The following is a 27500-nucleotide window of genomic DNA, read 5'->3' as shown; positions in this document are numbered from 1 at the left end:
ACACCACAAACCTAGCAGATTTCCAATCTGAAATGTGTCTGAATTTCATGGCATGACAGTGTCTTCCCCCTCCAAACTTCTTATCATTGTCATCTACCGACCTCCAGGTTCTTTAGATCACTTCATTGATGAGCTCCACATCCTTCTGAGTCATTTCCCCATTGAAGGAAATCCATTAATTCTTCTTGCTGACTTCAACCTTCCATCAGACAAGCTGCATTCCTCCTGCATCCTTCTGCTGTTGACAGCATTCCACCTCACCCTCAACCACTCTCCTCTGACTCACAAAGCGGGCAATGTTCTGGACCTGATCTTCACCCAGACCACCACCACATTGGACATCGCAGTCACCACCTCCACCTCTCAGACCATCACTTTCTATCCTCTCTCTCCCTTCCTTCTCTTTCCATCCAGTCATTTCCAACATGTTCCTCCTCCCTCCGTCACAATCTGCACTCCATAACTCCCTCTTCCCTTACTTCTGCTATTTTGTCAACCCTTCCTGATCCTGACTGTCTTCTCTCTCTCTCTCTGGATAGAGTTGCAAATACTTTCATCATCAATGAATTTTCTGTGCCCTCTCTCCTCTACACTTGCAAGGTCTTCCCCACCTGCCCCTTGGCTAACAGAGATCAACTCATACCAGTCTCTCCTTTCCAAGTTCTCACTAGAAGTAACATCTGCAAAGTCATCCTACTACAGAGGAAGTAGTACTCCTGAGGATTTCATCACCTTTGAGGAAAAGATTGCAGCAATACGCCAGTTCTTTATCCTCGGTTCCCACTCTTCCCTCCGGTCCTTTATCCTCGGTTCCCACTCTTCCCTCCGGTCCTTTATCCTCTGTTCCCACTCTTCCCTCCGGTCCTTTATCCTCTGTTCCCACTCTTCCTTCTGGTCCTTTATCCTCTGTTCCCACTCTTCCCTCCGGTCCTTTATCCTCTGTTCCCACTCTTCCCTCCGGTCCTTTATCCTCTGTTCCCACTCTTCCTTCTGGTCCTTTATCCTCTGTTCCCACTCTTCCCTCCGGTCCTTTATCCTGTTCCCACTCTTCCCTCCGGTCCTTTATCCTCTGTTCCCACTCTTCCCTCTGGTCCTTTATCCTCTGTTCCCACTCTTCCCTCCGGTCCTTTATCCTCTGTTCCCACTCTTCCCTCCGGTCCTTTATCCTCTGTTCCCACTCTTCCCTCTGGTCCTTTATCCTCTGTTCCCACTCTTCCCTCTGGTCCTTTATCCTCTGTTCCCACTCTTCCCTCCGGTCCTTTATCCTCTGTTCCCACTCTTCCCTCCGGTCCTTTATCCTCGGTTCCCACTCTTCCCTCCGGTCCTTTATCCTCTGTTCCCACTCTTCCCTCCGGTCCTTTATCCTCTGTTCCCACTCTTCCCTCCGGTCCTTTATCCTCTGTTCCCACTCTTCCCTCCGGTCCTTTATCCTCCTACATCCGACTCTGACTTCTTTTTCTCCTCTCTCCTCAGACAAAATTCAACAACTCCTGACTTCCAGCAATCCACCTCCATGTCTGCTGGATCCAATTCCTTCCTGTTCCAGATTAATTTGAGAGCTCTGCTTCCTTTCATCTGTCATCATCATCAGCTCCTTATCTTCTGGATGCGTGCCAACTGTGTTCAAAACCGCCAGGGTGGTACCAATCTTCAAGGCCACACTCAACAGCTCCAATGTTGCCAACTACAGACCGTTATCTCTTTCCTCTCAAAAGCCCTTGAACGAGCAGTTTATAATCAATTGTCTCTTTTCCTCACCCAGAACCAGCTGCATGATCTCAATCAGTCTGGCTACAAACCGGCAAATTCTACAGAAACGGCCCTCATAGCAGTGATGGAGAAACTTCATGCTGCTCAAGCTGACAAACTGTCATCTGTCTTGATACTTATGGACCTTTAGTTAGCCTTTGACACAGTAAACCACAACATTCTCCTCTCTGCTCTGTCCAGGCTCGGTGTGACTGGCTCTGCTTGGAGATGGTTTCAGTCCTATCTGGAGGGACGGTCCTATCAGGTGACATGGAGAGGATCCACATCCAAACCGAGTAGACTCTCCACTGGTGTTCCACAGGGCTCAGTATTAGGCTTTTTCACCGTCTGACATGCAGGTCTACAGACATATCTCAGCATGCTTGACTGACATTGCATCATGGATGACAGCCCAACACTTGAAGCTCAACCCCAGTAAAACCGAGCTTCTGTACATCCCAGGTACTCCCAACCCTTACCATGACCTCACTGTTTCCTTTGAGAACTCCCTGGTATCACCATCCGAAGCTGCCCGTAGCCTGGGCATCACTTTGGACAACCAGTTGTCGTTCTCAACTCATGTTTCAAATCTAACCCAGCCTTGAAGATTTCTCCTTTGTAACATATGAAAGTTTCTACACTTTCTCTTGCAAGTAGCTGCCCAGGTGCTTGTGCAGTGTCTTATGATCTCAAAGCTCAACTACTGCAACTCACTACTTGCTGGTCTTCCTTTAATAGCCATCAGACCTCTACAACTTGTCCAGAATGCAGCAGCATGACTGGTCTTCAATCTTCTGAAGTTCACATATTACTCCGCTGCTGCGCTCCCTTAATTGGCTTCTAGTAACTGTCTGCATCAGATGTAAAACCTTGATGCTCCCCTACAAAGCCAAAAATGGACCAGCTCCCCCATAGATGAGGTCAATGGTCAAAGCCCGATCTGTACCTCGAGTACTTCAAACCTCAAGTACGGCCTGGCTTGAAACATCATGCTTCAGGTCTCATGGAAGACAAGCATCAAGACTATTTTCTGTCCTGGCTCCAAGATGGTGAAATTAACTTCCCCTGGCTGTCCGGATAGGAGAGTCCCTTCATCAAACGCAGACTGAAGACCCATCTATTTAATATTTAAATGACTGCTGACCCTGCTCCTTGACTAAATGAAACTGTAGTCCTTATTGTAGTGTATTGTTTATTACACTGTTGTCTGTTATAGAGTTAAATTTTTTTTATACTTCTAGGCAGCAGCATTGATCCCTGTATTCTAGTTCATTGCTATCTTGGACTCTAACCTATTGTACTGACTAGGATGTGTTCTATGAGGAAATGACAAAGCACTTTTGTAAGTCGCCCTTGATAAGAGCGTCTGCCAAATGCCGTAAATGTAAATGGATATATGTGTGTGTGTGTGTGTGTGTGTGTACTTTAAGCTGAACGAGTCTCCAGTCATCTTCCCTGAGAGTGGGTCCAGGAAGGCCAGTTTGAGGCAGCAGAGCGTGGGGGGGCCCACCTCATACTTAATCCCTACCACCTTCACACATTCCTGATCCTACACACACACACAAATACATGCACATATACTAACATATTTCTTCATATATATCATATATAGATGTTGCAAACCAGGAGGTCTCTGAGGGTATCACAGGTTTTTACATATATGTGTATGTGTGTGTGTGTGTGTGTGCGTGTGTGTTACCCTGAGGTCCAGTCTGTTCCAGGGCTGTTTCTGAGGGTTGATGCTGTAGACTTTGGCACGACGCACCGCTCGCATATATGCCTGATGACCCTGCCGGAAATAAATGAGCTAGAGAAAGAGAGGTTTATCAGTTAGTTACTAAACTCTTCCTGGTTTGGTCCGTTATCTTCACACTGAAGGTTACTATCTGGCACTGAGGAGTGTCTCGCTGGCTGGCTGTGTCAGGTGTGTGTGTGTGTGTGTGTGTGTGTGTGTGTGTGTGTGTGTGTGTGTGTGTGTGTGTACTGGAGTTTGAATGTAGGCTCTGTGTCAGGTGTGTAATAGCATGGGTTGTGTGTGACCTGTATCGTGGTGTGTATGTTACCTCATCCCCCATCTGAGGTAGGAAGGGAGACCTTCTGGGAATTGTCTCCATTATCCAGGGTGGAGGAAGCCATTCTTCAAGTTCACCAGCAGGAACACTCTACACGCACACGCGCGCACGCACACACACACGCACACACACACAGAGAAATAAATTTGCATAAAAGCTAAAACAGCCCTTTGTGGGCAGGACCATGTAGATGGGGCCAGCCAGGTAAACAGCCCTTTGTGGGCAGGACCATGTAGATGGGGCCAGCCAGGTAAACAGGTAAACTCACTTTCTGTTTAAGCTGTTTGTTCTTCTTCTTCTTCTTCTTCTCCTCCTGTTCTTTCCTCTGTCGTCCCTCCCCCTCCCGTGGCTCCTCCCCCTCGTCCTCAGAGCTGCTGCTCTCGGCCACACGTGCTGGCCTTCTGATTGGCCGCTTTGGCGGCTGGAGGTTAATACCCGCGTCTGCTGTCCAATCCGAATACTCGCTGGAGGAGTCACTGAACATCAGAGAGGAAAACCTTTAAATCACGTCAGTATGCAACTTTGGTTATTGGCATTAATGCATTAAATTTACTACATTGAACATTAATTGTAATGTCAGCTGGTAGGCGGGACATTAAGTGTGATGTCATCTTGCATCAGCAGACCTGGAGCTGGTGGCATTTTCCCACTGAGCCTCGCCTTCAGATGAGACATCACTGTTCTCATTCTGGTCCTCCTCCTGCTACGTGCACGCGCGCGCACACACACACACACACACACACACACACACACATTTAGGAGATGCTCAGTAAAGGCCCATATCAGTTCACTCGGGGAAAAAGCAGGTCTCAAGCGCCGTGTGTGAACTGTTCAGTCACAACCGAGAGGCAGTGTTTGTTATGTTCGTTATGTCCTATATTTATGTGGGTTCTATTCTTCCTGCTATCCATTTCTTTACATTCCTTATATTGGTTATATTTGTCGTTCTTTTTCCCTTTGTTTTCTCACAGGACATCAATGCACAAACTACTTGGACCACTTCAAGATTTCTGATTACAAGACAGCAAGTTGTGGAGTTTGAAAAAAAGTCATGTAGTGTCTACATGCCAAAACGTGAGAGTGCAAATGATGGCAGGTGTGAGTGTAAGACCTGTAACTCATTGTATCTGAGCGAGATGTTAATGTAATCATGTTTAACGCATGTTCATTTAAGAAGCTTGGGTGAGCCACAATTCCACTTCCTTTACTGCACTTGTGTGGTCATGATTTGAACACAACTCCACAGTTTCAGGAGTCTGTCAGGGGTCAGGCGCTCCAGTGAAATCCCTAAATACAGTGCCTCCGCACACTAGCCTGGCCTTGGGCTCGGGCTCTCGCACCTCTGCATCGCTGTCCGAGTCGCCAATGCTGTCAGTGTGTGTGCGGGAAACAGCATGTCCAGAGCGTCTACGCTCGTGGGCGGAGCGAGTGTGGTAGGCGTGTCTCTTCTGCTGCTGCCTCCTCTGGGGCCTCCGCAGAGACCGGAGACACACTCCCACCGGCTCCTCCTAGAGGCGGAGTCAGGAGAAAGAAGGTTGGCCATTAGAACGTGTGTGTGTGTGTGTGTGTGTGTGTGTGTATACATGCGCGAGTGAAACTTACTCGAGTAGCATTAGTAGGTTTTTTCCTCTTCTCTGTATTGTAGAGAGAACGTTCCAATTCTCCTTTGGCTAATCGAGTCTCCTCCATAACCCTAAACATACACACACACACACACACTTTTTCCTCCAATAGCCAAATCTCTGTAGAGGTTCTACTGAGACAGCGGTCTGGTCGGTCACCTGGACACTCCAGACTGGAGCTCGTTCACCACTACGCGGCGGCTCCAGGCCAACAGGTCCCGCTCCATCACCATCTGACTGCGGGGGGCGTTGTTGTGTATCTGCTGCACGCCCTCCACCTGCCCACTGCGCCGCAGGCCGACATTAGGCGGCGACAGAGGGCCACCTTGTGCTTCACCACCTAAAAACAGCCACAGCCACAAACACCGTAAAGCATGCTACCATGCTGCCGCTGTGAGCAGCCAGCAGGGGGCGCAGTGCTATGGGCCTGAGCTCTGCTATCTGAGCCCTTCCTAAAGGTCGATTACAGCAAATTATACACAACATTCATCACACAAGCTGAACTCTGACCAAAACCCAACGTCCAGCCCAACTTTGGCCCGGGGCCGGTCTCGCCTGGTTTCCATAGTCATAGCTGCCTTCTCACCCACTGGCTGATTTCCTGAGTTCAGTCTCTCGTCTTGTTGGTGCTGGAGTTGTCTGATCAGGCTGTCCAATGGGCTTTCTTCCTGACCTTCGTCCACAGTCTGCTGACCAATCACCTGTTCCACCACCTCTCCATCGCCTAGGTGATGGTGAGTTTATAGGTTACACTATTGTAAATACAATATTTTAAACTAAAGCAACTCCATGAAAAATGTTTTCCCTGGACACTTAATGCATTACTGTAACACTTTCAGTAGACTTTTTATGTTTAAATTAAAAACAAACAAATGTTAGCTACAACTCTAAAAGCAGAAGAGGTGACTGTTATTGTTGTCAAGGTTATTGTGTGCTTACTATACAGAGCTAATCAAAGCTAAATAAAAGCTAAATAAAATGTTTATAGTGCAGTATAGACACAGCAGGACATAGGACAGGAAGTCTGTCTGGACACATGTATGCTGGAGCTAGCCGCATGTGCACTGCTAACTGTTAGATCGTTAAAGATCTCGTAGTGCTCTCGCTAAATGACCATCGTTAGAGCTGCGTGTACAGGACTGACTGTTCCAGCTCCCATTTGTGCTCTCGGTAATGTTCTCGCACCATTAGCCATGTAGCCCAGCTGAGGCACGAGTTGCTCCTCTTTGCAGTTCTCCCTGCCTGGCACCAGGCGCTGGAAGCGCGGAGGGTGGGGGTTTCCATCCACATCCACCAGGAAGGGTGGAGGCATAAGGTGGGGCGCCTGCTGTGTCTGCTCATCTAGGACGTAGTTATTGGAATCCCGGATCAACGGTCGGAAATCCGTATGGAAGAACATCTGGTCAGGAATCTAGAAGGCAGAAATGGGAATGTTTGGAGAGCCAATTCCTGATCAAGAATGCCCACAGATCCAAGCTCGGATGCACACATACAGTCACACACCTTCTCATAGGGTTGGCTGCAGCCAAAACCAAAGATAAGGAGATGGCCGTGAGAGTCTGTGCAGGCAAAGTGTTGACCATCATCCGAGAACTTACAGTCAAACACAGCACCATGACCCTGGCCCTCGATCTGAGAGGGAGAGATGTTTATTAGTTAGTTAGTAAACTCTTTCTAGTTTGGCCCATTATGAAATCTTCACACTGTGTAGAGTATGGGGTGTTGTAGGTGTTTATTAGCCCTGGTGTGGAGTGTGTGTACAGCATATTCATGTGGTGTGTGTACCATGTTGAAGAAGTTGCGTATCTTGACCCCTTTGCTGAGGTCCCAGACATAGATGTTCCCGTCATGGCCGGCGGACAACATTATACGACTGTCAAAAGGGTGGGGCTCCAGAACAAACACCTCATCATCATGACCCTGCAGCCAATCAGAACACAGCTTAACACGAGACGTGCTACAGCCAATGAGACCGATGGAGAACACTTTTGAGAACTCAAACAAGCCAATCTAGCTACATCTCACACACACTCACCGAGAGCACATGTAGTAGCTGACCGCTTGTGGAGTTCCAAACTTTGAGGAGAAAGTTGGAGACAGAAGTGATGACCGTTTGGTCACTACGGTCCCACGCTACCATGGTTACCACCAACTTGGTCGACTTGTCCTCTCCAGACAACATCGTGCTCCTGTAGGGGACACACACACAGTTACACATGCAGACAAAGAAGCATGCTCACACTCACACTAACACTCTCTTACCCTGGCAGTCTTGTGCTCATGTCCAGGGCTGTGCTCTTCCACTCCTGCTGGTGGTACTGCCATATACGAGCTGAACCATCTCGACTGCCACTCACAAACCGCAGACTACAACACACGCAGACACAAGCAATCAATCAATCACAGAGCACAGGCCACAACACACACACACACACACACACACACAAGCAGTCACAGAGCTCAGCCATAACATAGATCAGAGCTCAGAAAACATCCACACAGGCAGTGCACAATGCCACCCACAAAACGCCAACAGGCAGGTCAACACAACCAATGACAGCAGTCACACTCTGGGAACATGAAGAACCTGGCTAATCAGACTGCAGCCGAGAAAGCTCACCTGTCACTGTTGTGGCAAAATTGGACTGAAATGACTTTATCCTGGAAAAAAAAAGGCAGGTGTTACCATTACAGCAAACCATTATCTTTCACTCTCTCTCCCTCTCTGACTATCCCCCCCCTTACCGCATGTGCGTCGAGCTCGGACAGTTTCAGGGGCGTCTCACCGCCCAGGTAATACACCCTGATCACATGATCGGTCCCTCCAGTAGCCAGAAACATCCCACCTAGAGTCAAAGGTCACATAGGATCAGAGTCATTGCAATGAAAGGTTACATTTTAAAATCCCATTGCATGGCACAGGTAATCTCTTCATCACAGTGCACTGTTCATTAGGAGTGTAACGATACACTCTGCTCACGATATGGTTTGATTCATGATACAGAGTTCACGTTCCGATTTTCTCACAATATCTGAAACTGTTTTTTAAAAAATGTTTAAACAAACAAACAAAAAAATGCAATCTTTAGTCCCTGCAATAAAAATAAATAAATAAATAATAATAAAAAAATTTAGGAGCAGAAGTTTACAGATGTAAACAAACTGTACTGTAATCATTCCTTTTTTGTTTCTGAAACATAAAGCAATGCAAACAAAACACAAAATACTGTGCAAACATTAAAGGAGATTTTAATTCCCCTGCAATTAAATGTGCTGCTGTAACAGCTTTGCTACAGGTCAGGTGCGACCTCTGGTGTTCAAACAATGCAGCTACATTAAATAGCCCCATAAACAGAACGCAATATAGTCCAATGTGATGCACATCATCACATTTCTGCATCACGATGAATCGTGTCACAATGCATCATTACACCCCTACTGTCCTACAAGTGTCTATGCTAGCTGAACTGATTTAACTGTGTGTGTGTGTGTGTGTGTGTGTGTCTCACCAGTACTAAAGGAACAGCAGGATATATGAACACCAGGGCGAGAACGCTCAATAAACTTCACTGGCCTGTCACTGAACACCCATACACACCCACACACAGCCACACATCCAAACACACACACACACACACACACACACACACAGCATTTGCCAACAGTGATATTTGAAAAATGTATATAAAATCTACATTCAAAATGAAATAAAAATTCATGTATATACATTTTAATTCAAATCTCATGCACACCCACCACTACACTTACGAGAACTTCATGGTGAGGCTCTCCCACTGCCAGAAACAGACCATACCGTCTGCCCCGGTAGAGGCCAGGAACCGAGAAGAACCCGCCGCCAAGGGAGAGAACTGCAGACAGACAGAGGGAAACAAATTAAAACATTATTATTAGTGACAAGTTGTTTGTACAGACCAGAACGCATAACGATATACCCAGAACACAAACCCCTGGACAGAACCAATTACGCTTACACACACGCTGTAAGATATGAACGCAAAGAAAACGTATCAAATTCCCATACGTTGTTATTTCTGCTAAACACCTGGACAACGATATACACGATACAGAGAAACATGTTTTTACACGCGATGTTTGAAGTGAAGGTCTGTTTAGAACAACTGGATTTGGAAACTAAAACTGCTTTTATCTTAATGAACAAATGTGTGCTGGCTGAGAATATTAAAAAAAAATCAAAATTCAAAAGAAACAAGGTTGAGTTATTCCAGCTTCAAGCGAACGGACCCTAACACAGAACACATCGCACTGTGTGAACGCACCCAAACACAGTGCACAGGTCCGTAATCACCACACACACACCTGTATGGAGTTGATGGAGGCCGTGTGTCCTTGAAGTACAGTGATGGGTGCACAGGTGCGTAGACACCACACACACACACACACACACACACACACACACACACACACACACACCTGTATGGAGTTGATGGAGGCCGTGTGTCCTTGAAGTAGTGATGGGTGCACAGGTGCGTAGACACCACACACACACACACACACCTGTATGGAGTTGGTGGAGGCCGTGTGTCCTTGAAGTACAGTGATGGGTGCACAGGTGCGTAGACACCACACACACACCTGTATGGAGTTGGTGGAGGCCGTGTGTCCTTGAAGTACTGTGATGGGTGCACAGGTGCGTAGACACCACACACACACACACACACACACACACACACACCTGTATGGAGTTGATGGAGGCCGTGTGTCCTTGAAGTACAGTGATGGGTGCACAGGTGCGTAGACACCACACACACACACACACACACACACACACACACACACACACACACACACACACACACACACACACACACACACACACACACACACATACACCTGTATGGAGTTGATGGAGGCCGTGTGTCCTTGAAGTACAGTGATGGGTGCACAGGTGCGTAGACACCACACACACACACACACACACACACACACACCTGTATGGAGTTGATGGAGGCCGTGTGTCCTTGAAGTACAGTGATGGGTGCACAGGTGCGTAGACACCACACACACACACACCTGTATGGAGTTGATGGAGGCCGTGTGTCCTTGAAGTACAGTGATGGGTGCACAGGTGCGTAGACACCACACACACACACACCTGTATGGAGTTGATGGGTGCACAGGTGCGTAGACACCACACACACACACACACCTGTATGGAGTTGATGGGTGCACAGGTGCGTAGACACCACACACACACACACACACACACACACACATACACACCTGTATGGAGTTGATGGAGGCCGTGTGTCCTTGAAGTACAGTGATGGGTGCACAGGTGCGTAGACACCACACACACACACACACACCTGTATGGAGTTGATGGAGGCCGTGTGTCCTTGAAGTACAGTGATGGGTGCACAGGTGCGTAGACACCACACACACACACACCTGTATGGAGTTGATGGAGGCCGTGTGTCCTTGAAGTACAGTGATGGGTGCACAGGTGCGTAGACACCACACACGGATGACTTTGTCACAGCTGGCGGAGGCGATGAGTGTGTTCTCATAGTTCACCGCCATGTCAGAGATCTCAGCCGCGTGACCTCGCAGGGTCGCCAGGAGACGCCCGTCATTTGTCGCCCAGATCTTCACCAGACAATCGTCAGAACCCTGGCAGAGAGAGAGAGAGAGAGAGAGAGAGATACCGAGCACACACGCACACTTATTAGACTGCAGATATACATTTCTTATTAAACGAGTTAATGCACATGAACAAACAATTCAGGTCAAATTCTTGATGAAATTTGGAAGCTACCCCCCCACCACATACACATATACACACACACACACACACACACACACACACACACACACACACACACACACTACCGTAAAGACACGTTGGCCTGTCCTGTCAAATGCCACACAGTACACAGAGGACAGGTGTCCCAGTATCCTTCTGTGCATCTTCATGTGTTGATACATGCAGGAAGGAAGGGCGTGGCCAAACCGAGCCACCCCTGTTGCCTGGCGACCACTCATGATTGACACTGTAGAGAGAGGTTGTCATCTATAAAAGAATCTCTACTAACCGCACACGTCGTTACCAGGTACTACACTGTGTTTTTGGTTTGTTTTTGTTAAATGTGCATACTGTAACATTCATATCAGATGGACATTTCCTGACCACTAAAATATGTATCGATAGACAAACTCCATATAAAAATACAGTACAGAGTGTATAATACACTGTGTAGAAATACAGTACCAATCCTAAACGTTGTAATGTCAAACATAAATCCTGTGTTTGCTCAGGCCTTTGGTGTTATATGCCAACAGCACCATCTAGTGTCACGCATAAACTCTAAAGGTGACACACAGAGATAAGAAAGTCTTCCTAAGATAAAACAGTGACCTGCTGTGTCTGTGGGCGGGGCTTACCAATGTTTGGTGGTTTGGTAACGTGGACAGAAGGTTCTGGGGGTCGACCCCTGTGTAGAGCTGCTACTGCAGAGCCTGTCCATACTGTATGAGAACAAGCTGAGAGAGAGCGAGAGATTCATCTCTTAAGAAATGCTTGTTTATGTGCATCAGATTTGTACCCATTTAAAAACAAAACCAAAAACAAACCACTGAGAAAGTGTGTGACGAACAACTCTACTCTTAAGAACCCTTAGAACTGTCTGTGGGTGAGTGTTTGTGTGTGTGGAGAGAGTTTAAGAGAGCATGTATGTCTCACTTTTTGCTGTACGCAGTAGTGACTGCTGTCCTGTCCCCAGTAGACTGTGAACTCCGGGTACACTGGGAGGTGAATGTGTGTCCACTAGTGGACACACCTGCTCACACACACGCAACAGGTAATCTGCTGGAATATGCTGGTTCAGAGTCACCTGAACGAACACACACACACAAACACAAATGACCAAAAAAAGAGCACACACACACACACACACAAAAATAAATACATTAACCCATACAAACACACACACACACACACAGAAATGACCAAAAATGAGCATACACAAAACATATACACACACACACACACACACATAGTATATAAGTGTTCTGTGTATAGTCCTATTAAGATGAACAAGAATTATATATAATTATATATCACGAAAATTAAATTGGTAAATAAACGCTTAAAACGTTAAAAGTCTCAAATATTTAAACACACGCAAGCTCGCGCACACGCAAACAAGCACGCGCGCACGCACACAGACGCGCGCACGCACACAGACGCGCACACGGCCGCGCTCACGCGAGGCGTCTGTACATACGGGCCAATCACATGCATTGTGCAGCGCTTTTGCAACAATCACCGAAATGGTAACCGGGATTTGATTGGCTGGCCTATTTGAGTGACGCTATAGCAAACCAATCCCGCCTCGTTGTGTTTGGCCTCGCTTAACCCCCTCCCGCCCTACCCGCACAAAGACTTGGATTTCAAACGAAATAATATATATTCAAAGACAATATAAAAAGTTTCAGCCAAATATACAATACGTGGACAAAAATGTCATTTTGACGCGGTATAGAGTATGAGATCCATGATAAAGCCCTATATGATTAAATTAGAATTTAAAACAGCTGCGGTAAAAGTTCCTACATGAACGTGAGTATTAAAGTTGCTATTGCTCACCCAGTCCTGGAAGTTTCGCCTGTACCGCTTCCCGTCCCAGCCGCAGCGTCTGGGGATGATCTGGAGGCGGACAGGCAGGGTGGACAGGCAGGGTGAGCACACAGCCAGGCTGCGGAGCTGTGTCCGTACCGGAGCTGGGCGCCGCCGCACGGTTACACAGCCCCTATATCTGCCTAAAACCAGCTACTATCGCCAACGGGGAATAAAAGCGGCTCACCTCGAACTGCTCCAGCTCCTGTACCAGCACCTGGGGACGCAGAGCAGCAGGTTAGCCCCTCACACTCTCACTCTCACTCTCTCACTCTCTCTCGCACACACGCAGGGTGTTTACCTGCGCGGACCTTCTGCACGGTCCTGACTGAAGAAATCTGGCGATCAGAAAGTAGAGCTCTGGAGAGAGAAGGAGCGTGAGATCAACCACCAGCTAGCTTAGCCTAGCCTAGCCGCAGGAGCTAAAGGCTAAAACGCTTAAAGTGGATTATTTCCAATATTTGGGCGAGAAAACTTCGTCACAGTGCTCACCGGCCTCGATCTGCGAATACTGCTCCGATGCCATGGCCCGGTCTGGGCTCTACGGTGAGGTTGGTCGGGCTTTCGCTTCTATTTGCTAAACGGCCCTTGTTGAATTGTCCCCCCGTACGGCCTTTTCCTCACAGCAGCCTGGCTGGAGCACAGCGCTTAACAAAGCGCTATAACAATAGCGCCCCCCTGCGGACGCCTGTACATGCAGTACCACCCACAGCCGCCGGGGGGCGGAGAAAACAGACGGCTACCAGGTGAACTCACCTTTTTTTGGCAAGGTGCGGACATTTTGATAGATTCGTTTACCCACATGCACAGATGCTTACAGTTCATGCTGACCGTCACTGTGTTGCTTCTTGAAATAGGAGCATTTCAGCCCAGTATCAGTCATCTCATTTAAATGGCTACCACATTAAAATAAACTTTATCTGGAAGACCAATTTTTGTAGCCCTTTGCCTTTATCAGCAGGTGTCTCATTTTTTTTAACATGAAACTGTTTTGTCAAAGTATTTGCTTACCATATTTATTGTAAAAACATGTGTCCCTGTATCTAAAGTCCCAACCATGAGGCCATGTCAAACCAAACTTATGCTCATGTCAGTAGTTTTTTTTTTCTCTAAAGAAGTTAAAAAAAATAAATAAAATAAAATAAAAAAATAAATAAAAAAGCTATTGTTGCACAGCATTTATTGTGCAAACATTTATCCCTTTACACCTGGAGTGCTGTTATTGTACTCCCTCAAAAGACCTGAACTTCCCTTGAACTGTGACCTGGAGATCTACCCCCCTACAGAGTTTACCTCCAACCCCACTCCTGGAGATCTACCCCCCTAGAGTTTACCTCCAACCCCACTCCTGGAGATCTACCCCCCTACAGAGTTTACCTCCAACCCCGCTCCTGGAGATCTACCACCCTACAGAGTTTAGCTCCAACCCCACTCCTGGAGATCTACCACCCTAGAGTTTACCTCCAACCCCACTCCTGGAGATCTACCAACCTACAGAGTTTAGCTCTACTCTTCTCCTGGAGATCTACCCCCCTACAGAGTTTAGCTCTACCCCCACTCCTGGAGATCTACCAACCTACAGAGTTTAGCTCTACTCTTCTCCTGGAGATCTGCCCCCCTACAGAGTTTAGCTCTACTCTTCTCCTGGAGATCTGCCACCCTAGAGTTTAGCTCTACTCTTCTCCTGGAGATCTGCCCTCAGTCTAAGGTGCCCAGCTGTAATATTCACACTCCTGAAGACCTTGATGGTCTGCTTCAGTTGTGTTAGATGGAGAGTGAGACTAAACTGCAGAGGTACATCTCCAGAAGTTGGGTAAATCTCCACAGCATATGGCAGCTCGCTGAGCTGTTGGTATTTGATGCAGATCCGTGATATAAAAGATACTGAGAGTAATCTGTAGGAGAGTAGATTAGTAATCTATTGCATATGTAATAATTTAATCTGTAGGAGAGTAGATTAGATTAGACCAGTGTTTCTCCAGGTCTGGTCCCCACGCTGCATACCAGAGTGTGGTCTCCCCATCCTCGTCTCACAAAGGGTTTCACTGCTCAAGTTTTTTTTAAGTCTTCAAGACCAGACCACATTTTATTCACCTTTGGCTGGTAGTGAAGACTGAGTGCCAGGTGTCTTGCTGATATCTCAGGAAATAGGGTTCAGACCCCCCCCCCCCCAGCCCAATCTTGCTCCATGACAATAGGTAAACAGGATATACTGGCGAAACACTGAAGAGTGCAGTGTGTGAACTGTGAGAAACACGGATGAGTGTGCAGTGCCTGAAACCTGTCAATAACATTTATTCCACAACCCTGCATACATGGTCATCTGAACAAAGAAAACAAATTTTTTTGAGGAAAACTCCAATGAGGGCTTTATTGAGTAAGATTCAGGGCACGCTACTCTTTCACAGATGAATTTTCAGTGTTTAAAAAAAACTCCCAAAAGACATTAGAATTTTTTTTCTTTAAAATCCTGTAGTTTCAAAAAAATCCCACAAATACATACTTTCCCATTCCCTCCCCCAAACAATCCCAGCGAACCGTTCAACTGTCCTTGTCACATTGCCATGACTAAATGACACTTTACACAGGTAGGAGGCACCCGGAATGTTAAGTTTGTTTAATGTAATTTTTTTCTTCTCTTTTCATATTTGCAGAATTTACTACTCTCTCAATTTTTTTTTTAAAGAAAAATAAAATACACCCCCAAATGAAGAACAAAAACTCAAGATTAATACCATAGTCCCTAACAGACGAGCACAAACCCAGCTGCTAATCCAGGTCCTGTGTCTAAACTCCTAAACCAAGATACAGACCATCCATTAAAAAAATAAAATAAAACAAACCAAAAGCCCAACATCCCCCAACCCAAAGTCACGGCATCGGGCGCTGCTCACGTTGGAGACAGCTGATGAGGTTACCACTGAAAACCTCTTCTTTAGCTTTTTTTTTTGTGTGCTAAAAACCTGAACCAGTATTTACAAAATTGCTGATAAAAATATTCTTCTGGTGACAATTGTGGATAGAGGGATCCATTTGGGGCTTGGAACCTGGGGGGAGGGAGGGAGACAGAAAGGGATAGAGGGAAGGACAGCAGACAGATGGGAAAGAAAAAATGGATGGATGGGTGGGGTGCTACTCAGCTTTAGGCTCCTCCTTCTCTGCTTCAGGCTCCGCCTCTGGAGTCTTCTCAACCTGCATTGCGACCAATCACAGAAGCAGACTGATCACAAGTTAGGTTGGATTACCTGTACCAATCAGATGTGCACATTATTCTAAAAAACAGTTTTAGTATTTCAGGGTTCGTTTGCTTTGCACCCTCAACAGACAGAAGTCCAACCCCCTTCTAATGGGGCCATAGACTGAAACCTCTTAAGTCTTCAACATCTAATTTAGAAGAAACAAATGTATGGCTTCTCTTAATGATTCCTGAGCCAGGCTGGATAGAGAAGTATGGGAACACGAGTGAATGAGAACAGCTCTTGGGCAAATCTAATCATGATACAAATCACAGTGCTCCCATACTGACTGACTCATTTAGTACTTATTGTAGGGTATTGTTTCTTATGTTTAACAAACTCTAGCACTTATTGTTTATAGCACTTATCATTGTTTAAGATAGACATCATGTATTTTGCACTTCTAGCTATCAGCATTCATCCCTGTATTCTAGTTCATTGGTATGTTTGACTCTAACCTACTGTAAAAGCACTTTTATAAGTCGCTCTGGATAAGTGCATCTGCTAAATGCTGTAAATGTAAATCACAGTTCTATACCAACCTAAAGCCCAACTCAGATGCGTTCTATAAAAAGGTGTCTTCATTTAAGACGATCTGCTCAGATCCACTTATTTAAAATGTTTTCTTTGTTTATTTTTCATTTTTCTTGTCTCAGATATGTAACAATTACTTTCAGGTTTTTTTTGTTGTTTTTTTTTAAATTAAAAAATAAATAAATGTCTTATCAGTTTATACAATTGTATGTGTGTGTAATGGCTGGTGTAAGGAACAGTCGGGAATACACTGCCTTCTATATTTTATGTATGCATTTCATTGACAGTGATTTGATCTTGCAGATGTAGGTAGGTTTATACAGATATGTGGGTGTGTGTAATTGTGCGCAAATATGCACTGACACTGGATACACAAGCAAGTGATCTTCCCCCCCCATTTTGTGTGTTTTTAAAAACCTTTTTAAAAAATTGTTTTTTTAAATTAGACATGTAGGTCTCTAGGCAGGTGGGTAGGCTTTTTGCTTGTTTGTTGGGTGTAAGTTATAAAAAATGGAAATACTCTCACACTCATCTCCAAATAAAAATGATCCATTTTAAAAAAGTCTTCAAAATGTCTGAAATAAGAATATACCTTTTCAATTACTGGCAAAAGAGAAGAACTACTCTTACTTTAAACAAATGGTTTATCAAAAAAAAAAAAAGATTCTTAATTCTTTTTGGTCCCTGTATAGTGTATAGCAAACAGAGTTAAGTCTACGGTCTGTATAGTGTATAGCAAACAGAGTTAAGTCTACGGTCTGTATAGTGTATAGCAAACAGAGTTAAGTCTACGGTCTGTATAGTGTATAGCAAACAGAGTTAAGTCTACGGTCTGTATAGTGTATAGCAAACAGAGTTAAGTCTACGGTCTGTATAGTGTATAGCAAACAGAGTTAAGTCTACGGTCTGTATAGTGTATAGCAAACAGAGTTAAGTCTACGGTCTGTATAGTGTATAGCAAACAGAGTTAAGTCTACGGTCTGTATAGTGTATAGCAAACAGAGTTAAGTCTACAGGCCTAACCCACTCCTTGAGTTTACCAGCCTACAGAGTTTAGCTCCAACCCTGCTCCTGGAAATGTTTATAGTAAGAATTTAATCAAAACTTTTCTACACATTTTGCTGTGACTGAATACAAATTATACATGCATACATTTGAGGGTTGGTGTTAATACATTTCAATTATTTTATTATGTGATGTCATTTTTAAATTGTATCAAGATACATTTCAGAGAATTCACCCCTCAAAGTCTGCATGTAGATGAAGTCTGGCTGGTATACGTCAGACTCCGTGGACAACATCTACAGTAAGATCAGTTTCAGCTTCGCACACACACGCGCACAAACACACACACACACACACACCCCAGAATCTGTGTGGGTAATGTCTTCTGTCCAGTAATGTGTGTGTGCTGCTAATGTCCGTTGGTCAGCTGTGTGTATGTTGGACAGTAGTGTGTATTGGTAATGCCGATTAGCTTTCAGTGCGTTTGCGTGTGTTGGTGGTGTCTGTTGACTTCCACTGTGTGCGTTGGTAGTATCTGTTGACTAGTGTCCGCTTGCCAGCAGTGTGTGTGTGCGTGTGTGTGTGTGTGTGTGTGTGTCAGTAGCGTCTGTTGACCAGCTGTTTGTCAGCAGTGTCTGTTGGGCACCATACTTAATTACCCAGTGTCTCAAAGTCCAAGCACTGATCCTGAATCAGGCAGAGAACACAGTACCTAACTTACCCAGACTCAACAGCCCAGGATGTAGTCTGAACCCAGCACTGATGAACTGGTATATTCTCATTTCTCTGTCACTTGCTACTATGGTAACGCCCATTGTTGCATCAGATTTCTCGGCCTCGGGTTAAAGGAAGGCCAATGGCTGCTCAGTTTAGTGACTGAGCTAGAGGAGCCCCCACGCAGCTCTTAGTCTTACCTCGTCACTCTTGGTCTCTCCGTTCTCTGACTGGTTCTCCTCTGACTCTTCAGTCTTTGCCTTCGTTTTCTCCTTCCTATCGTTCACTTCCTTCTCTTTCTGTTAAAAACAGTGAAAAAGGTACAATAAACAAACAAGCAAGCAAACAGAATCTCCGCACACACGCACACTCACGCACACTCACACACACTGCCAGACTCCTCCAGTGTGAGGAACAGAGCGCCTTCTTCCTGTCCTTCTCACCTTGGCTGTTTTCTTGGGTTTGGGTTCAGGTTTAGGGGTTGTTGGTTTCTACAGGCAGAAAACAAAATCAACGTATTCAGCCATCAAGTGTTGCATCCCCACAGAAGATATGTTTAGACTTCCAGTGGACAGCAGAGTGATCTGACCCATCCTAAGATGTAAAGATCAGTGTTCCTGCACTGCTGTTTAGCAACAACAAACTGGACAGGAACCGACAGGTTAAACATTACGCTTTCTACACCTTTTGTGTTGCGTTTTGGACATACAGAAACAAGGCCTTTGTTTGGGGTAGTTTATAGCTGCCCCCCCCCCCAAACAGTGACCACACACACTTCTGGAGGTGCAGGGGGAGGGGCTTCCCCCCAGAGCATGTGAACACCCCCAACTAGCCAGATTAGTGCCCAAACTGCTCATCTCAAACCCTCCATGACCTGAATATGTGGGATTAAAGACCCTGTGTAGTGATTGTATCCCTGGAGATGGGCACTCCTATTTCAGGAAACCAGGGATTATGTACCAACATCAAAGAAAAGGAAGAAACAAAACAAATAAACAAACAACATGTATTTGCATACTTACTGCAGATAATCTAGCAGACCTTCTCTGGGGCTGTGACACACACACACACACACACACGTTTGTTGAACAAATGTTGGACATATAGTTGAGCACCATTAAGAAGAGCGACAATGGTATAATCAATCAATCAGTGAAACTGCTGGTCTCTCCCAAACCCATATTTTAAATTGCTGGTCTCTCTCAAATCATTACAGAACTGTTTACGTTACCTCTTCCTTAACTTCTCCATCAGTTCCCTGTAAATACACAAATAAACACAAACATTCACGTTAGGGAAGGGTTGCAAAATAAACAGGCAAGCAATTAAACACCATGTTAAAACTACAACAAACTGAATACTTCCTACCTGTTCGATGTTAAAGTTACATTCAACTAAAGTTACACTTAAAACACGGTGTACCACTTACACGTACAAGGTTTTAAATAATGGCTCCATAATAATTAACTTTTGTGTAGTCATTTATGCAAAGAGCCTCCCGGTTCGGGGACTAGTTTAAATGGAGCACCCCCGCAGCGCGGAGACCGGGCCGAACCTGCCTGGCTAACGTTACCGTCCCAAACTCAATCACATCAGGTCCTGCTTCCGCGCCTTGGACCGTCGGGAGGAGCATGTTTTCCAAGGTTTCTTTAAACATGTCAGATTCCTGTACAACCAGTTTGTTTGGAGAACAATCTCAAACCGGGCGCAGATTATGGCCGTGTGGCAGTACAGGTGTGAACAGTACAGCCGTTTCACGGGAGAGGAGCCACCGCTATAGTACAAGGGGGAGGGGCGCAACGATACTCTGGCGCTCTGTACTGCCATCTGGCGACAAGAAGGCGCTATGACACCCCCCGTTCACGGCGAACAAAGAAAACGTATTAAAATTGTTTATCAATACGACCATCTCCGAGGAAAATCGTCACGATTCATAGAATTAGAGTTACTAGCGTATTTTTTCATACCCCTTCGATGGTTGTTTGCGCATTATCGTGCTTATAATTGGCCGTTTTGGTGCGGCTGCGTTGGAGATGGACAGAGAGGTATGTACAGCATGGCTGCGGCTGCACGGGCATGGAGATTTTACTCCTGCCCACAGCGGAGCTTCAGAAAGAGCTGCCGAGGAATATCCTCTCCCTCTCCGCGGCGCCATCGAGGAAAAATGCAGCAGTTTGTCAGAAAAATCCTAAAATTAACGACGCTTTATTCTTCGCTAACAGATTCTAGACAAGTCGAAAGGATTTTTATAAAAAAACCCTCGTTGTCTCGAGGGCTTCCTAATTTCACGACTGATTTGTAAGGGCAAAAGTATATCCGCATGCTGTGTTCGGCTTTTCTACATACCTTTCTCTTGGGCATGTTGAGTTTGGGATAATTTTCTTCTTTTGTGCAAAACTAACAGGTCTCGTTTATGATTCGGAGTTCACAGATCTGAGAGCCTGCCGTCCGCTATGCACTAATTCTGTAGTAAACAGTGAAGCTGGGCTACATTAGACTCAGTGGTTGAATGGGAGGGTGGGGGTGTGGTCAAAGGGTGATTGACGTTTGGCTGGACCAATCAGCGAGGATCTGGAGGGACCACAAAAGAACCATTCTGAAGTCCGTATGTGTTTTACGCGCGAAATCCTGAGTAAAGGAAGACCCGCGCGCCGTGCGGAACTCTTTTGATGAACTCTTTCAAAACGGCCTGACCGTTATGTCTGACCGTTACGTGCGAAACTAACGTACCAAACTAACGATGCAGTTTATTCACGACGTTCCTCTCACACAGCCTGCAATTCGCCCGAATGGAGACTAAATTAATACATTTTAAAAAGCACAAATAAAGAAACCACACATTGTAGTCGACGAAATGTAGTGTTGTCATCGTCAGAGTGGCAGTTGCCCTCAAATAACCTGTTAAGAGTTATTATCAAAACAGTGTTCACCTATTAGCTATTATACAAACGATGTCTACTTGTATCGTGTTTTATATGTTCATGCCCAGACAGTGCTGGCTTTTAAGCTTGTCGGTTTACTTCTGCAGTAGGCCTAGATTACATTTACTATAAAATAACACTTCTTAAGGCTCCCTCATTTTAAAGTGTGTTTCTCTTTGTTAAGAGAGTGTTGTATAATTTCTGTGTAACATCTGTTGGATGTTCATGAGCAATGACAGACCTAGCCCCTGACGTAGAGCAGGACATATACGCTGGTCTGTACAGACCTGGCCCCTGATGAAGACTCCTTATTTTAGGCTCTTAATCACTGGGAACGTGTACGTTCACTAGCTGAAAGACTGAGAAGGAGCCCCCCGCCCCACCCCCAGGACCCACACCACACCCTGGGAAGCCTCGCTACACCCGCACCCCTAGTTATACAACACAGACCTGCTCTTGAGGAGGGCTGCTGGCAGAGTGAAGCGAATCAGTACTCAGAACCTGGGTTTTGAATTGGTTCTTGATTTGAACTGGCACTCAGTTTGCTGGGGTTCTTCTTCTCTATCTGACAATAATAAGTGTAAAGTGCTGAGTGCACTGTGTATGTCCATGGAGGAGGACAGATCCTAAAGGACAGACATGCGTTAACTTTCTAATAATATGGAGATGATTGAGAATCTGTTGTGGGTGAAAGTCTTACATTTCTTAAAAAGGAGTTTTATTTAGAGGTTTACTTTTAAAACAATCATTCAAAATAATTTTTGACCAAAAGGGTTAACCAAGACACCTTTCTCTTTAGACAGACAGAGGTGCATAAATGTGTGGGGTTGAGGAGTGTGTGGGGGGGTGTCTTTTCTCAGTTCTGCTTTTGGTAATTGTGTGTGCGTGTGTGTGTTTGTGTATGTGTATGTGTATGTGTGTGTGTGTGTGTGTGTGTGTGTGTGTCTGCCTGCACTTCCTCTTTATATAGCTCCACTGGTTTGAGCAGAGAATTTGTTAATTTGAGAGAGCAAGTGAGTTTATATTTGAAAGCCTGCGCAATAGAAAAACACTTCAGTTGTATTCAAAAGTATGACAAGAGACAGATTTAGATAGATAGATAGATAGATAGATAGATAGATAGATAGATAGATAGATAGATAGATAGATAGATAGATAGATAGATCATTAAAAGAGAAAGGGATTTTTTGTGCTGTTATAAAATAAGGAGCTCCTCGTCTATACACCAGAGCCGGTAGGTTTCTCTCTTACTTTCTTGTTTTGGCACAAAGCAGCTACAAACACATAAGAAAAGCCACGTGTGTAGCCTCGTTAAGAGCTGATCGGCTTTTACCAACTTTGTTTCCTGTGATTTCGTTATTGTTATTGGCAACCTTATTCAACACAGTAAAATGTCATTGTAGTTCTACTTTGGCCACAATCAAGTGCTTAACTGATCGATTAATTGAAATGGGTCAAGGCCTTTTTAACAAAATGTTACAGACATTAATGCCATCTTAGACCAAGAGTCCAAATACTGGCTTTTGTTGTCTTGCGGTCTGATTTTCACATGACTTCTGTCACCCAGATCTTCACTGGTGACTGAATGACTCTTGCATAAAGTTCTTTGATCATGGTGTTGTTAGAAGCAAGTTAAATCAGTGAGCTAGCAGCTAAGATTATAGGATTGGGATCTCATAACTGCCATGTCTGTGATCTGAACACTGAAGCTGTTTGACTGGCCTCTCATGTCACACTGTGTGATAACTACCGGGACAAAGAGGCTCGGTGTGGGTGTGGTTCTGTCAGAATGTTATTCTGACCCACAATACAATGGAACAATTATGAACAAAAAGACATTTATTGACAATACATGAGCACTGTTAATATGTCATGGGATGCTGTTTGAACTATGGAAGGATATTTGCTGCAGTGAGTTATTTTTTTTGCTCCTCAGATGTTGTAGTGAAACACAACCACAGCTGTAGTAGAGAATATGTAGTGAAAATCTGTAGTCAGAATCACAGCTGTAATAGTGAATCTATAGTCAGAATCACAGCTGTAGTAGTGAACCACAAAAGCACAGCTATAGTCAGGTCAGATCCACTCGGCTCCGCAGTCTGATGTCTGGGTTTAACTGAGACTGAAGTGTACTGACTGAAGACTGAACTTATTTACTGATTCACTGTAATTCACTCCATTCTCTTTCGGTTACCTGGATCTTCATCCTTTTCCTCGTTCAAATTTCTGATGACTCTGTGTGTGTGTGTGTGTGTCTGTCTGTCACCACTGCCAAGTTGCCACTGTTGGGCCCCTAAACCAGACCATTAACCCTAAAGTTGTACTCAGTCATAATTGTAAGTTGTTTTGGATAAAAAATATCAGGTAAATGTGTAATGTTTGAATTCAGTTTTGTTCCGTACAAAATAAACTTAATACTACTTGAATTAATTCCTTGATACTCATGTTTGTTTCTGATATGTGTGTGTGTTTAGGTTGCAGCCATGCTTGGGGAAGCTTTCCTCCACATTATGAAGCACAGGAAGGAGCATGCATGCCTTGCAGAACGGAGCGCACCCTCACACACCCTCTCCCATGCTATAGCTCCTCCTGAACTCCTCATGCCCTCCCTGAGCTACAGGTCATCCCTGACACCACAGACACAGCAAGTGGAGAATTCTGCTAAAGGTAGTTTTCTGAATAAATCCACTGGCCTCTCATTTAACCTCTTGTCACCTGAGGCCAGAGCTCTTATTTATAGTGACCTGTACAGATAGCATGCCGCCATTTCAATGTTTTATAGTGATGTGATTTCTAGAATAGAAATCCTTTAAACGCCAGCTGTCTTCAGCAGTGGAGAACAGTACATGACCTTTTGCACTGTGAACTCTCCAACTTGTTCAGGCTAAATTACTGTACCTTATCTAAATGACCCGCTACTATTGCTGTATTATTATATGGGGAAAAGCTGCTGTTTGGGTTCTTTTGCCCAGTTTAGTCCTGTTGCTTAGGTTCTTCTGCCCTTAGGTTGTGCCCCACCCCTCGACACCCCTGATTCTGGTAGCTAATAATGGACAGAAGCAGCTAGGATAACTGCCCCAGACTAAGGCCTCCAAACACCTGGTCAGCCCAGACCTTAGTTCCCTGCCACCTCCTGTAACAGGTGGTCCAGAACAGACCTGTAAAATGTGATCCAGAACAGGCCTGTAACAGTTGGTCAAGAACAAACCTGTAACAGGTGATCCAGAACCGACCTCGAACAGGTAGTCCAGAACAGACCTGTAATAAGTGGTCCAGAAAAGACCTCAAGCAGGTGGTCCAGAACAGACCTCTAACAGGTGGTCCAGAACAGGCCTCTAACAGTTGGTCAAGAACAAACCTGTAACAGGTGATCCAGAACCGACCTCGAACAGGTAGTCCAGAACAGACCTGTAAGCAGTGGTCCAGAACAAACCTGTAAGCAGTGGTCCAGAACAGACCTGTAAGCAGTGGTCCAGAACAGACCTGTAAGCAGTGGTCCAGAACAGACCTGTAAGCAGTGGTCCAGATCAGACCTGTAACCGGTGGTCCAGATCAGACCTGTAACTGGTGGTCCAGCACCTGGCCCAGATGTGCTTGTGGCTGGAACAAAATGGAATTATTAATGTTCATTTGATAAAGTGAAAGCAGATTTTTATTAGTCAGCTTTTGTCAGCTTTCATTTATAGTAATTCAGGAGTAAGAGGAAGAGTGGCAGTGACATTGAGTGATTTTTTTGGGCAACTTCAGAAAAAAGAAAAATAATCTGTGAGAAAATGAGTTCTAGTCCAATGATAGAAATGGACGAGAGGTGTGCTGTCAGGTTTCGATTGCAGTTAACTGATTTAGTAATGAAGAGGGATCCAGAAACCCAGTTGCAACACAAGCAGAGGCCATTCCCAGAGAACAGGCAAAAAAGGACCTCTGAAATACCGGCATACAGAGTTCAAAAACCAGAAGACAAAACAAACAAACAAACAAACAAACAAAGACTACCAAGGCTCAGAAACGTAATGCAAGCAGATGAGACTTACCAATGACAGGCTGAATACACTGGGCTTATGAGGGAACACATGAGGGATAACTAGACACAGGTGAGGTTACTAATCAGTAGCTTTAGAACTAGGGGCTTGTGGGTAGTGTAGTTTGTACTAGGCAGAGTCAGAGTCGGAATCTTCCCTGTCCTGTCAGTGGCCACATACTCTCTCCCTCTCTCTCTTTATTCTGAATGACTCAGAGTGGACAAGAAAGAAATATCATCACTAAACTAGTGATGAGAACGAATCATACTAGTCTCGTCCTAATGTTAGTTTAAGACATTTAAATTTAAGATGAGTATGGCTTCTCTTGTGTATATCAGATAACACAAGCAAGGAGACAATCTGAGAGACAGTGAAACAGAGAGAGAGAGAGAGAGAGAGAGAGAGAGAGAGAGAGAGCGAGCGAGCGAGCGCAGACAAGCATGTGAAGATAAAAGTGGAAGAGAGGAAGAGGAGCAGCTTTGGCCCAAATCAGTCAAACGTGAATGTTATACCTGCTCAGATCCCATCACATAAGACACTACATTCAGTGTCCTGGTCACATTGTTATTTCCATAATTCATTAGTCCCTAACAACAAGAACAATCATCATCATCATCATCATAATAAGATAAAATAATAATAATTATGATAATGATAATAAATGTTAATCTCATGAGTTGGGTAGAAGGGTCAGTGTTACCAGTCTCCCTGGGTAGATGTTAGCTGTGTGAACTGTTGAGTTGATAATATTTTTGATACCTTTGATATCTCTTCTTCTTCCTCCTGGTCAGCCTGTTGGGCCGAAGGCCCGGAGAAGCCTGGGCCTTGCCTTACCTCTGCACACAGCAAGGCTCTCACCATCCCCAGCTACAGCACAGAGGATCACCTGGGGATGCAGCTCTATCACTCCTGGTGTCCCAGCTTCTGTAAGGCCTACCCGGACCTGCAGCTGGCTGGGGGCACCCTGGGGCCACACCCCACCCTCTCCCCACTGTCCCAGAATCCCTTTCTGCAGTCCCAGGACCTCGGCTCCCTGGAGGCCTTGGAGGAGCTTGGGCAGCAAGTGGAGGTTCAGCCTGAGCCTGATGAAGGTTACCTGGTGATCGAGAGCATGCAGAACCCCGGGAGTGACCAGAGGCTGACCAACTCGATGCTCAATGGCTACCTGGAAACGCAGCTGATGGAGGTGTACCGGCAGCACATGCAGGACAGTCTTGCACGCTACTCCACCTCTCTCACCAGTAGCGTAATGCCCACGCTGGTCCCCACCAACCACAGCATGTGTGACGGACAGGCTGGAGGCCAGGGGGAGGGGCTGGACACAGGCCCTGCCCACAACAGTGTGCGATATCTGAGCACTTGCTCAGCTCCACCCACGTCTCACTTCAGCTCACCAGTGCTGCGGATTTCATACCCGCAAGAACCAAATGCCTAAAACACACACACACGCACACACACACACACACACACACACACACACACACACACACACACACACACACACAAAGCCTGCATTAGAGTACTGCAAGTCCTAAACCTCCATCCCAGAACACTGTTGCTGTGGAAAGCATTCTTTCTACCCATGCCTGTGGTAATAAAAGACTGGTGTGTCACAGAAAGAGGAAGAAGTTTGATGGAAGCATGACCACACCACTTCCTTCAGAACAAATGAAGAGTAGCTGACCTGTACAAGTTTTTTCTAAACAAATATCTTTTTCTTTTTTTTAAATAAAATGGTTTTAAAATGTTCAACAAATGCTGTATAGTAAGATGTATAAACCCTCAGAAGATATGTATACTTTACTCCGTGAACCGTTATAGAGGCAGAGTATCTTTAATTAGTGGCGGCTAGTACTGAGTCACTGAAGTTAAACTGAAGTTAAATTCCGAGTCAGTTATTGCCACCTGCTGGCTATTATGAGAACTGCATACAATGTCACCTCATGAGAAAATCCCATGGCGTTAAAGTTA

At 45.3% G+C, this 27500-nt stretch overlaps 3 protein-coding genes across 4 annotated transcripts in view; 1 reads left to right on the top strand and 2 right to left on the bottom strand.

The window, feature by feature from the left end:
* brwd3 (bromodomain and WD repeat domain containing 3) overlaps positions 1-14180 on the bottom strand; it is a 30794-nt gene extending 16614 nt beyond the window's left edge. Inside the window, exons 1-26 of one of the 2 annotated variants that reach the window (XM_035526731.1) lie at positions 13593-14180; positions 13402-13460; positions 13288-13317; positions 13071-13130; positions 12165-12315; positions 11867-11965; positions 11315-11475; positions 10874-11095; positions 9212-9312; positions 8953-9023; positions 8189-8289; positions 8064-8104; positions 7706-7810; positions 7479-7632; positions 7229-7363; positions 6947-7075; positions 6629-6854; positions 6030-6167; positions 5603-5783; positions 5424-5514; positions 5162-5329; positions 4448-4524; positions 4090-4297; positions 3813-3911; positions 3449-3556; positions 3174-3298 (exon numbers count right to left, since the gene is read on the bottom strand). In XM_035526731.1, coding sequence (XP_035382624.1) covers positions 3174-3298; positions 3449-3556; positions 3813-3911; positions 4090-4297; positions 4448-4524; positions 5162-5329; positions 5424-5514; positions 5603-5783; positions 6030-6167; positions 6629-6854; positions 6947-7075; positions 7229-7363; positions 7479-7632; positions 7706-7810; positions 8064-8104; positions 8189-8289; positions 8953-9023; positions 9212-9312; positions 10874-11095; positions 11315-11475; positions 11867-11965; positions 12165-12315; positions 13071-13130; positions 13288-13317; positions 13402-13460; positions 13593-13626 — 3074 coding nt within the window. In that variant the 5' untranslated portion in view covers positions 13627-14180. The remainder of the gene's footprint in view (positions 1-3173; positions 3299-3448; positions 3557-3812; positions 3912-4089; positions 4298-4447; positions 4525-5161; positions 5330-5423; positions 5515-5602; positions 5784-6029; positions 6168-6628; positions 6855-6946; positions 7076-7228; positions 7364-7478; positions 7633-7705; positions 7811-8063; positions 8105-8188; positions 8290-8952; positions 9024-9211; positions 9313-10873; positions 11096-11314; positions 11476-11866; positions 11966-12164; positions 12316-13070; positions 13131-13287; positions 13318-13401; positions 13461-13592) is intronic. The other variant, XM_035526732.1, reaches the window with a different exon arrangement.
* Positions 14181-15441: 1261 nt separating this feature from the next.
* On the bottom strand, positions 15442-21101 carry hmgn7 (high mobility group nucleosomal binding domain 7). The gene is made up of 6 exons (XM_026996017.2): positions 20936-21101; positions 19821-19847; positions 19612-19641; positions 19033-19080; positions 18790-18888; positions 15442-16292 (listed from the first exon to the last, which is right to left on the bottom strand). Exons 1-6 carry the CDS (start codon positions 20948-20950, stop codon positions 16233-16235), a joined length of 279 nt encoding a protein of 92 aa, XP_026851818.1. The 5' UTR covers positions 20951-21101; the 3' UTR covers positions 15442-16232.
* A 2726-nt stretch (positions 21102-23827) lies between these two features.
* si:dkey-237j10.2 (protein CXorf21 homolog) lies at positions 23828-27258 on the top strand. The gene is made up of 3 exons (XM_026996019.2): positions 23828-23846; positions 23985-24177; positions 26321-27258. Exons 2-3 carry the CDS (start codon positions 23994-23996, stop codon positions 26962-26964), a joined length of 828 nt encoding a protein of 275 aa, XP_026851820.2. The 5' UTR covers positions 23828-23846; positions 23985-23993; the 3' UTR covers positions 26965-27258.
* Positions 27259-27500: the final 242 nt, after the last annotated feature.

Source organism: Electrophorus electricus, chromosome 6 (genome assembly GCF_013358815.1).
Source record: "Electrophorus electricus isolate fEleEle1 chromosome 6, fEleEle1.pri, whole genome shotgun sequence".
Taxonomy (NCBI): Eukaryota; Metazoa; Chordata; class Actinopteri; order Gymnotiformes; family Gymnotidae; genus Electrophorus; species Electrophorus electricus.
Note: the sequence above shows the minus strand (reverse complement) of the source record. Positions and strands in the feature narration are given on the sequence as shown.